At 53.0% G+C, this 11,312-nt stretch overlaps 1 protein-coding gene across 1 annotated transcript; it reads left to right on the forward strand.

Annotated features, from left to right (window-relative positions):
* The first annotated feature begins 6,953 nt into the window (after positions 1-6,953).
* Positions 6,954-10,826, forward strand: TLCD2 (TLC domain containing 2). The gene is given in 6 exon segments (XM_046676292.1): positions 6,954-7,266; positions 7,436-7,505; positions 7,713-7,795; positions 8,354-8,833; positions 8,934-9,064; positions 10,795-10,826. Coding segments are annotated over 4 exon segments (816 nt in total). The 5' UTR covers positions 6,954-7,047; the 3' UTR covers positions 8,798-8,833; positions 8,934-9,064; positions 10,795-10,826.
* Positions 10,827-11,312: the final 486 nt, after the last annotated feature.

Below are 11,312 nucleotides of genomic sequence, written 5' to 3' on the forward strand. Positions count from 1 at the left end.
ATTAGACAGAGGATGGGGTTGCTCACCAGTTGCACTTTGGGACGGCCCATCCCCTAGTTTCCGACCACAAGTCTTCCTTCTACCTTCAGGTGAGGACTATGCTATCAATCTTTTGTTAGGAAGCTGCTGCTTGAGACGCTCTGTCTCCCTGCGACTAGGACGAGACATCTTCTACAAGAAGTCTCCTGGTTAGGAAGCGCCCCCCCGGCCCCCCCCCCCCGGAGGGGTGGACTAGATCTCTCCAGTGAAAGCTGGGGCTAGCGAAGTGGGCAGTCCTCCCTCCCCCAAAAGCCCTCAGGAGTCCTCATCCAATGGAACAGTGCTGCCCTGGGGGCTGATTTCCACCTTCGGTTCTGCCACTCCTGCTGCTTCGTCTGCTCCATCTTTCCTTAGAGAGCTATCGCCTCCTGCAGAGGTCAGCGAATCCGTTTCGGGGTTGTCTAAAAGAAGCACTCACGGCTCCAGAAAGGAGGTGCTGTAGCCCTTTAAGGACTTCGTCGGGATGGATTCAGAGATGAGTTTAAAAATGCCAACTCACAGAGCGCGCTGGATTCTGGGAACGAGGTGTCAGACGGAGAACTACATTGACCAGTATGCACTGCAAACATACACGCCTTTACTTCCTTCTGCTCTTTAGGAGCCCTGTTTGACGTAGCGCTCTTCAAAGCAAGTGGCCTAGGCGGAAGGCTGAGCCACGCCCTTTCGCCTATTGGCCAGCTCGTGAGTTGGTGGGCGTGGCTTAGCGCAACTCCAGTAGGCAACGGGGTGGCCTCCTTGCCAATCAAAGCTAAGACGGCTGGAGAGGCGGGACCAAGGCGAAGGGCTGGCGCCCCCGAGTGGGTGTGGTCACGCTGCCCAGCAGTGGGCGGTGATTGGCCCTGGGCGGTGCAATCGCAGCTTGTGCGTCACGACGCCGCCAGCTGATCGGAGACTGGAGCCGGTGTGCTGGGCGCTGGGAAGACAGCGCCGCCGGCCGTGGGGAACGGACGCACTGATTTGCTCCCCTACCCTCAGCACCCCCACCCCCCAGCACCAGGTGGGTGTGAGCTGGGGTCCCGGCCTCACAGGAGGGAACCGTGCTAACGGGGTAATGGGGGAAAGTGGGGTCCTGGCGGCCACACCCTGCCCTTCCGGAGGAGGGGAGAGGGGGCGGCGGGGGCAGGGGCGCTCCGGGGGATAGGGGCCTAGACTGGCTGGAGTAGTGTGTCAGGAGGTTTAAAGGTAGAGTCCTGGACGGGAGTCGTGGCGGAAGGTCTTGCGGAGTAGCTGGGAGGAAGACGAGGGGCCGAAGGCTGGGGGCGGCTAACCTCGGCGCCCTCTGGTCCGAGGATACGGGAGCCGGCCTCCCAGCTTGGGGAGGATTTGAGCGGGGCGGGTAGCAGGGAGGGGCTTTGCCTCTACCGGCACTCACTGAGGCAGGGCCAGCTGAGCGCCCTGGCAGAGAAGGGGTCTCTGGGCGGGCTGGCCCCTCCTCTCGTTCCCTCCAGGGGATGTTATGTAAGGGGGGAGGGGAGAGGAATAGGGGGCGGCGGTGCGGGGGCCTTATGCAACCCAAAGGTTAGAGTTTCACCGCGGTTGGTGGAGGGAGCGGGCAAGAGGAGGGCCTGGAAACTCTAATCCCCCCTCCCCAGCCTAACTGGCCGTCTTGGGCCGAGAGAAGGTCACCTCTGCACCTCCCCCCAGCCTGTCCGGTTGTGGGGCCCCTAGCCCAGGCCTGGCCCTGACCGCCTGGGAAGCCGGCTGGCTGGGTGGGGCGCCTGGGTTAGTCATCACTGGGCTCCCTCTCTCCCCACCTCTCGGCCAACTCTTGGCCCCTCCCAGTGGCCTCTGGCTAGGCTATCTCCCCCACCTCCCTCTGGCCCTAGTTGCAGGCTCCAACTCATTTGGCCTGTCATCCTGGCTGTTAAGACTGGACTAGGAGCTGTCAGCATGCCAAACGGTTGATGGAGCAGCTGGTCAGAGGGTCAGTGCCCTGGGCCTACCCCACCCTGCAGCCAAGGGCACCTGCTTGGCACAAACTCTTAGCAGCCGCTGAGACCTATGGGCTGAATAGAGCCGGCTCAGACAGAGGGGAGTGAGAAGGAGTTGGACTGGTCACCTGGGGGAAGAAAGATACCACAAAGTTTATGCCTCCCAAGAGGGTTTTGTAATTTGAAAACCTCCCACTCCCACCCTAATCTTTCTAACCCTCTGAGTATAGAAATCTCAAGGCGAGACCACCTTGGCCCCTCACACTGGCATGGGCCATGCCCTTGGACTGAGTGTCAGCACAGACCCGCCCTCCCCAGCTCACAGCCCTCAAGCCTGCCACGCCCCCAGCCCCCTCCCTGGGCCATGCTGCTGGGCCCGGCTTTTCCTGCTGATTCATGCGTTGGAACTGTGGGGGCGGGGCTTGGAACTTGGAACAAAGTTCAGACATGGAGGGGCCGGCAGACAGCCTGGAATTCATACCAGATGTACCCGGAATGCGCAAGCGGAATGCCTGGCATTTGAGAGTCCTGGGGAAGCTGCCCAACCACCCTGCCCATACCTCCCTCCCCTCCAACCTTTGGTCCCCTGTCCTCTCCTCACAGTCCCTGGAGCCTCTGCTGACCTTCCGAACTCTAGACCTCCTCCCTTCCTCACTCTTCCCCAGATGTAGGCCCCCAAAACTCTTCTTCCAGCTGAACTCCCTGGAAACGAGTCAGCAGGGCTGATCACTGAACTCATATTTCTGGACCTGAGGTACAGCTTCTCACTTGGGACCTAAGCGACTGGTGGGATGTGTTCCAGGGTCCCAGGTCCTGGGCTCTCTGAATGCTGAGGAAGCTGCCCCTCCCTGCCCCCTGTGGGTAGCTGGGGAAAGGGGGGGGGGGCACAGGCTTGGGTTTCTACAGCCTTCAGTTCTTAAAGAGGAGCAAAGAAGTATGTTTAGAGCTGCCTCTTGCTTCTCACTGAAGTTAACAGCTCCTGCAGGCTCAGGTTAGAGCCAAGAACCCCTCATTAGAAGGTGGAGTATCTGCTGGGACTGGACTTTGACAGCCAGTGGGACAGTATCCCTGTGACATGGCCCTGCTCAGATCTTTCCCATCTTTCTTCCCTTTCCCTCAGGAGCCTGTACCTCCCACATCCTCACCTGGCTGAGCCGCAGTAGTTCTTCAGTGGCAAGCTTTATGTCCTGACCCAGCTAAAGCTGCCAGTTGAAGAACTGTTGCCCTCTGCCCCTGGCTTCGAGGAGGAGGAAGAGGAGAAGGAGCTGCTTTCCCCCTCGTCTGGAAGGTGACAGAGCTGGGGCTGGGAAGGTCTGGACAGCGGGAGTGATGATACCTTTTGGCAAAGGGAACCCTGTTCAGTTGGAGAGCCTTCACCTAGATTGGCCCAGCAAGAGAGAAGCATTTCAGGTTAGAGACCGTGGCTGAATTGGGGAATAGATGGCTCTGACTACGTGAGGCTAGTTGGTCTTTGTGTGACAATGGGAAGAAGTGGAGCAAAGAAATATCTTTCTTGATCCTCCTTCCTTGTCCCCAGTTCTTTCCTACTGGCCGTTCCAGGTGAGGTCCTAAAGTCAGTTTCCTCTTGAGGGAAAAGGTCATACTGAGACTCCCATCTGAGTATCTGTCCCCTTGCTCTTACCTTTCCCTGTATTTCCTGGGACTGGCCCAGACTCTGGATTCCGGGATACTTTCCTATATGTAGGACCCTAGACCTCCTGTCTCAGCTTCTCCACCTGTGAGATGGGGAATCACACAGTAGAGTGTGCATGAGGGAATCAGAAGCCCGCTTGTGCAGACAGAGCCTGGGCTCTCCTCCCCCTGTGGGTGGGAACAAAACAGCTTTTCACATAAGCTGTTGCCCCTCCTCCATCCATGACTGTAACCACAGGAGCTGTTGTGGGGTGGGGTGGAGGGAGGGGTAGGGTTAGATGAATGCAAGGGGCTAGTAGGAGTCGGTCTCCACACGGAGTTTCCACCATGCACAGGTGGCCTCAGGCTTCCCCTGCCACCCACAGCAGGAGTGCAGCCCGTGATGGACCTCTAGCTGCCGCTGCTGTTTCTTCCCTCACTTTGCTTTTTGGGATAGTGTGTGAGATCAGCTCAGGCTTGTACAGGCAGGAAATCCTACCCTCTAGCAACCAGGAGAGAGAGGTTGTGGGATGCACCCCCTCTGGGGCGTCAGGCAGTGTAAACCTGCCACCCCCAGCTCCTGATCCAGTCTCACTCTTGGGCTCAGGTTCTGACGTGATTCAGCTTTGGCCTTGTCTCCCGGCCTGAACGTGGCCACCTTCAGGGGCTACAGAAAGCTGTTTGTTCTGCTTTGGGGCAGCAGGTGTGCAGGGAGCTGGGTCCTGTTCTCCATTTATGACAAACAGAGATTTAGGGGACAGGAGATCATTGACCCCATTATTCTGCAGCCTAAGCTGGGTGTATGTGGGACTGCAGTAGAGGAGGGTGGGCAGACGGAATCCACTCACAGGCTACAATGAAGATCACTCTGTCCCTGGACGTTGCTTCTGTCCTTTCTTCCCCTCCTTGCTTCACTGGCCACAGTGTCTCCCTCCCACCCTGGGTATGTGACTCTGCCGTCCTCTTCCATCATGGAGCAGAGATGAGGAGGAGCAGCCTGGAAACACAGAGACAGGCAGAAGACCAGTGAAGGACCAGGCCCAGAGAGCACAGGGCCCTGTCTGGGCACCCCACAGAGTGGGCCATAAAGGCCAGAAGGACCCCTGGAGGAGGGAGGACAGCCAGCCTCCATCAAGGACAAGCTTCCAGCCGTCTACTTCATTCGCCATTTCTCTCCAGTCTTTCCACCTCCCTCAGAGATGTAAGACCATATTAAAGCGTCCTGTGGCTTCATCCTCCTATTTCCACCTCTTCTCTGTAATTCTATCCTGCAATTTTTTATCTAAGTAGCCTCAAGGAGCAAGAGCCAACTGTGAAAGGACTCACACAGGAAACTCATAAACAAAATTTAAAAGGATAAAACCATGAAAAAAAATGTGTTTCATTAGTAAAGAAAGGCAAATATAACTGGAAGTATTTTTCCCTTAGCAAACTATAACAGAAAAAAATAAGACCCAGTATTGGCAAAGGAGTATTAAAATAATAACACTCCCATGCGTTGCATATGGGGGTACAAATTGGTGCAGCCTTTTGGATGTTGGTTTGGTAATATGTATTAAACACCCTAAAAGTTTCTATAGCCTTTGACCTAATAATTCTACATTTGGCAATTTATCCTAAGAAAATAATTAAAGATTAAGGTGTAAGATGTTCATCCCAGCATTGCAATAGAGAAAAATATAAAGCAATGCTGTGACTGGGAATTCATTTCTTTCCTGCTGTAATGAAAATTTGCAATAGGGAATTGCTTAAGTAAATTATTGTATATCCATCCAGATGGTGGAGTACTGTGCAGCCATTAAAAGTTATGTAGAAAAACATTTGCCTGGAAAGAAAAATGCTTTTTGAATATTAAAAAGGTTATAAAAATAGTGTTATGTGATCTCAATTTTCATTTTTAAGATATGGGTGTATACTTCTATACATAAAACAGATAAAAAAGACTGAGGACAAACCCCGAAACGTTAATAATAGTGGTTATTTTTGGATGGTGGAATAAAGTAATTGTAATTTTCCTCTTTGGTTTTTCTGTAATTTCCAGATTTTCGACGTTACTGCATTTCTACAGTAAATGTGTATGGCTTTCATATAATAAAATTTAAAAGAATCAGTGTAATTTTTTTTTAAAAAGCCTATTTGGAGAGGTGGGTGTGGAAGAATGAGGGGATGCCCCAGCCCCTTGGACTTCATGGGGTTCTGGTGGAGAAAGGAGGTTGTGAGAATGTTTAGGGGAGCACCTAATGGTTTATCAAGTTCATTCTTTGGGAGTAGCTGGAATCCACCCTCTCAGTGTACAGGAAGCAGCTCTCTGAATTGCTGGCTGTCAGCCAGCTAAAGAGGTGTGGAGTAGAGTAAGACGGAAGGAAAACAGTAAAAACCTGTCACTCTTCAGGCGATGGGGGCTGGGGGAAGATATTCCTCACCATGCTGAAAGGTTCTAGAATCTTAACAGTCCTACTGCCGAAAACAGGATGGGTCTTTTTCTCTTTGATTCTGCCTAACCTTGAGGTGGCCTTGTGTGACCTCTCCTTGCCTTCTAAGATTGGCAGAGAGATTCTTCCATCCACCCAACAGGTACCAAGCCCTGGGGGAGGGGTGCTTTTCAAGACCATAGTGCTGAGAGGTTTCCTTTTGCCTCCCCTTCCTAATAATAAGGCTTCTCTGGAGGGCCCCCAAAAAAGGTTGGAGGAGGAGTCCCCAGAGGGTCGCTTCTCCATACTGGAAGCTGTTCTTTCTGAGAGGTACTGTGTAAGGAGGCAGGACTCGTGGAACTATAGGGTTGCTGGGATGCCTTAAAGTTCTGGAAACCCCGGGAGGTAGAAGGAGTGGTTCCAAGAAAATGAGGTGTCCCCTTCCCCACCACTGAGACGGGGGAGGGGTGCGGGGCGTTGCGGCGAGGTTTAAACAAGTGGGAGTGGGTTGGCGCTGGCCTCTAACTTCAGGGCTGTGAGGGTGGGGTGGGAGGAATGACCAGCAGGTGAGAGGTTAGAGTAGGGAAAGGGTGAAAGTTAGTGGGGCGGGGCCTCCGGGAGTGTCAGGTGAGATTAGAGACCTATTTCCGGAGCTCCGAGAGGTGTGGGACACATGGAGTTGGCGAAGACCCCTAATGACATCAAGAAAGTTCCCCTGAGCTTCGTTGCAAAGCTTGGTCCTCGGGAGCCCCCAACCCGCCATTCCCCGCGAGGGCGGAACGCGACCGGTTGCCGTGGCTCCAGGGGCGGTGGCCCCATGGCTGCTCCAATCACCGCCCAGCTCAAGGATGGGGGCGTGGACGAGCCCTGGAAAAGTTATAGCCAATTCCAAAGGCGGGGCAGGCGGGGGAGCCCAGGGACCCCGCCCTGCCAAGAAAGCCAGTCCACAGTCCCCGCAGGGGGCGTTGGATGCGTCCGGGCCCTCAGCGCAAGGGCCCGAAGGACTGATCCGGACCTAGTCAGCCCGCCAGGCCATGGCGCCCTCAGGGCTCCTTGTGGCCGGCGCCTCCTTCGCCGCCTTCCGGGGGCTGCCCTGGGGACTACGGCTGCTGCCCACGCGGAGATCTGCTGCTCCGGACTGTTGGAAGCGGCGGAGCATCTGTGTCTCCCTGGTGCACAGCCTGCTCACTGGGACCAGGCTGCTGCTCGGGTGGGGTGCAGGGCTTAGAGGTTCGGGAGGCAGCGGCGTGAGGGTAAGAGTGTAGGAGGCTGAGATTAGAAGACCCGCGGGCACCTTTAAAATTGATGTGAGACCTTGAGAGTCTGAGATGGGTGAAGGTGTGGATGGATGGGCCGGTGTGCGCAGAGGGAGAATGGGACCTGAGTCTGCACACGCTGACAATGGCCCCCCATCTCCTCCAGGCTGTCGCGTACCTTCAGATGGCCACCCACCTGATTCATGGCCACCAGCCCTGGTGCTGTGGCTGTATCTGTGGGTAAGTCTGCAGGGAAGGCTGGGGGGCAGCCTTCCAGCGGTAATTCCAGGCCCCCACTCTCCTCCCCTGTAGGAGTTAAATGTTTCTGGCAGTTTTACTGTGGGAAACTAAAGATTTGGAAAAAGGAAGGGATGGAGATTCCTCTCCTGGCTGTACACCAGCTTGACGGAAGTCTAATACCTCCCCAACCCCCTTTCCCACAGATTATTTCCTGGCCTACGGAGCTGACATGCTGTGGAACCCGATCTTGGGGCAGGCCTGGGACCTTCTCTGTCACCATTTGCTGGTGAGACTTGAGGAGAGGCAAGACGGAAGGAAGGCATACCCAGCTCAGGGTCCCCAATCTCTCTCCAGCTTTCCATCTTAATGACTTCCCAGAGTCTCTGATCCCCACTGGCGCTTTATCCTCCCAACCTTGAGCTGAACGAGGGGCAGGAATTTGACTGTTGGTCCCAGCTGGGAGTCTGAGCACTGCCTAAGAAACTTGGATTCCCGCAGGTGTCCAGTTGATCAGAGAAATGTTGAATATGGAGGTTTTCTGAGAAGGGGGAGCCCCTGTGCGGGGATTGGGATGGGGCATGGAAAGCCCAGGGATGGAAGTTGATGGGTACTGTGCAGATGCTGCAGCCCCAGGGGTGATAGCCTCTGTGCCAAGGCTGCTTCCATCCTGTGGAAAGGTTTTAAGGCCATTCAGGCCCCCAAAATAAGGGTAAGCGTAAAGATCAGGTGTTTAGGAGGGGTGCCACAAAATCCTTGGGGGTCTCTCTCTTAAGGACTAGGATATGGGGATGTGATGGGTGGCAGGTCATAGAACGTCCTCTGATCTCTGACACTGGCTTCCCAGGTAGTGAGCTGCCTCAGCACCACCAATCTGTCTGGCTACTACGTGGGCTTCTCTGTGGTGTCTCTGCTCCTAAAGCTGAACTCTGCCTGCCGGCACCTACGGAAGTTGCTATTGCTTTCTCACCAGGCCCCATCCCTGGCCTTTATCTTGGCCAGCTGGGCCACCAAAGCCCTCTTCCACCTGGTGCCATTGGGGTGCATGAGTCTGTGACTTATCCAGCAGCATCACTGGGTGCCAACTGCTCTGGTTGTCTTTGGTGGAACTGGGCTGGTCACTGTGGGTGCCATGATCATCACAGTGGGTATTTGCATTTTGGTCAGTGATGTCCTGCAATCTCGGCCCCACCCACCCATCCCTGGGCACAAGGAAACCAGGGGCACCAGGACATGTTGTGATGGTGAGCCTGTCACCAAGGATGATTGCACTCTCAGCCTAAAAGACTAGAGAGAAGCCTCAGCCTCCTCTTCAGCCGGCCCTGGGGTAGGTATGACCAGGAAAAGGAGATGGTGGTTTTCAATGCACAGTCCCCCAGGAGGGTAAGGACTGGGCTGGATTTTCAGTATCTCACTTCCCCTTCCAGCTAACTCACACCCCTCCCCCATTCCGAGGATCTAAGAAGAAATGCTGACGTTCCTGGATGGATGGACTGGGCTTTTGTTCTCTGAATTCCATCATCAAATGACCACCTTTTCCAGCAAACTAACTCAGGAGGTACAGCCAGAGCTACCAATAAAAGATGGCAGGAGGCAGGAAGCCAGACAAAACTGTCAATGGAAACAGAAACCCTTGCTTTAGCACAGGGACAGGTGAAGATAGGTGAGGTCCTGCTAGGATCAGGGAGATGTAGTATGGAGGGGGTAGAGTCAGAGGGAAGACAGACCTCACCTATGACCAAATTCTGGCAGTGGGAAGAGGGCATATCAGGTGCCATCTGTAGCCAGCAGGGATAGACATAATAGTTGCAAAGGATAGAGCATGGGTCTAGGTCTGTGTCTTAGGGCAGTACTGAAGTCCTGAGCTGTAGCAGGAACTCAAACGTCTGTTCAGGTTGCCCAGTGTAGGGTCTTCCCACACCCAAGCTTTCGTGGAAGAACGAGGGCAGAAGCAGATGAGGGAAGGCTTCCATTTGGCTGCAGAAGAATTAAGGAATATTTGACCCTTTTCTGGGATTCATTTGCAATCTCTCCTTTCTCCCCATCACTTCTGCGACAGCTTTTCCTGTTGTACCAGACCCCTCCTTTCTTCAGACAGAACGTCCAGGTTATGAGAAGTGTAGAGCAGATTAAGATTACTATTCGACTAAACAATGGACAGAAAGAGATAACCCTTAATCATCCACAGAAAAGATACATGTGCAAAAGCAAGAGACAGGGAGATTAAAACAAAAAGTCCTGCCAAAAAGCTGAGCTACAGAAAGACAAAGGGGGCGATGAGACAGACAGACATAGATTAAGGGACGGATAGAAAGAGAAGGATTCGTTGCATAGAAGAGACAGAGGTGAAGAGAGATGGAGGTCAAGATAGAGAATCCTTGGCAGAAATCTCGAGAAAGACTGTCGTAGATGCTGAGAGGAACGCAAACCATAGAACTGGTAAAACGGTCATAAAGAGGATAAGAAAAATAGAAATAGAGGCTGACAGGAAGGGACCCCAAGGGTGGAAGTCACCGATAGTCTAGACAGTGAAATAGAGTGAGTGACAGAGAGGAACAACCAGACTCAGGAGAGATGGAAGTGATAGTGGCAGGTGGAGAGATTAGCAGAGCGAGAGAAGAGAGGTGGAAATAGAGAGAGAGGGGGAGATTAGTCAGGGGAGATGAGAAGCAGAAGGCGGAGGAGGCTGTCAATGGAAAGATTCACTGACAGAAAAAGAAAGCAGGAGATATGCTGAGTTGGAGACAGGCAGAAAGACAAAGGACAAACAGCTACAGTGCAAAACACAAGACAGAGACTGACAAGAACTGATAGGCAGAGACTGGCAGGAAGATGAGGAAAAGTCAGAATCAGGGGTGTAACTGAGATAGAAGAATAGGCAGAGGGACTGGGGAGAACCACAGAGAGAAAAAGGCGGGGCAGGGTAGAATGATTAAATAGGCATCCAAAGGAACGAACAAGGAAAAGGAGGGGACACAGACTTGAAGAGAGAAAGAAAGAAGTAATAAAGATAGGGAGAAAAAGAGAGAGGCATTGTGAGAGATCCCCATCACCGAGTCATTAAAACCAAGGGGCAAAGGGGAAAAATAACAGACAGGAGAAACTGAGACAGTTGGAAGTAAACACAGACAGAAAATAAGAGCATAGGATTTAAATGTAATCAGACTAAAGCTGGAGAGGCAAAGGTATAGAAGTTGAGATGGAGAAACTAAGTAGAATTGTGTCAGAATTTGTCCTTAACAGAAGTAGTATCTTCAAAACTCAATTTGTCATTTTTTTTTTTTTTAGGAAGATTAGCCCTGAGCTAACTGCTGCCAATCCTCTTTTTGCTGAGGAAGACTGGCCCTGAGCTAACATCCATGCCCATCTTCCTCTACTTTGTATGTGGGATGCCTACCACAGCAAGATTAGCCTGGAGCTAACTGCTGCCAGTCCTCTTTTTGCTGAGGAAGACTGGCTCTGAGCTAACATCCATGCCCATCTTCCCCTACTTTATATATGGGACGCCTACCACAGCATGGCTTGCCAAGCGGTGTTGTGTCCGCACCCAGGATCCGAACCGGCGAACCCCAGGCTGCTGAAGCAGAATGTGCACACTTAACTGCTGCACCACCGGGCCAGCCTCTCAATTTGTCATCTTAACTGAATGCCTTGATTAACAAAAACATTGTCTTGAGTTTTCAAAGAAAAAGAAATGTGACACACCCATGGGAGGAATCTGTTCCCTAAGTATGTGTTGAGGTCAATATTGATTCGTTCCGAGCCCTACACCTTTTCTTTTGCCACTGTCAGAAATTCATGGTCCA

The sequence above is a fragment of the Equus quagga genome, chromosome 11 (genome assembly GCF_021613505.1).
Source record: "Equus quagga isolate Etosha38 chromosome 11, UCLA_HA_Equagga_1.0, whole genome shotgun sequence".
NCBI lineage: Eukaryota > Metazoa > Chordata > Mammalia > Perissodactyla > Equidae > Equus > Equus quagga.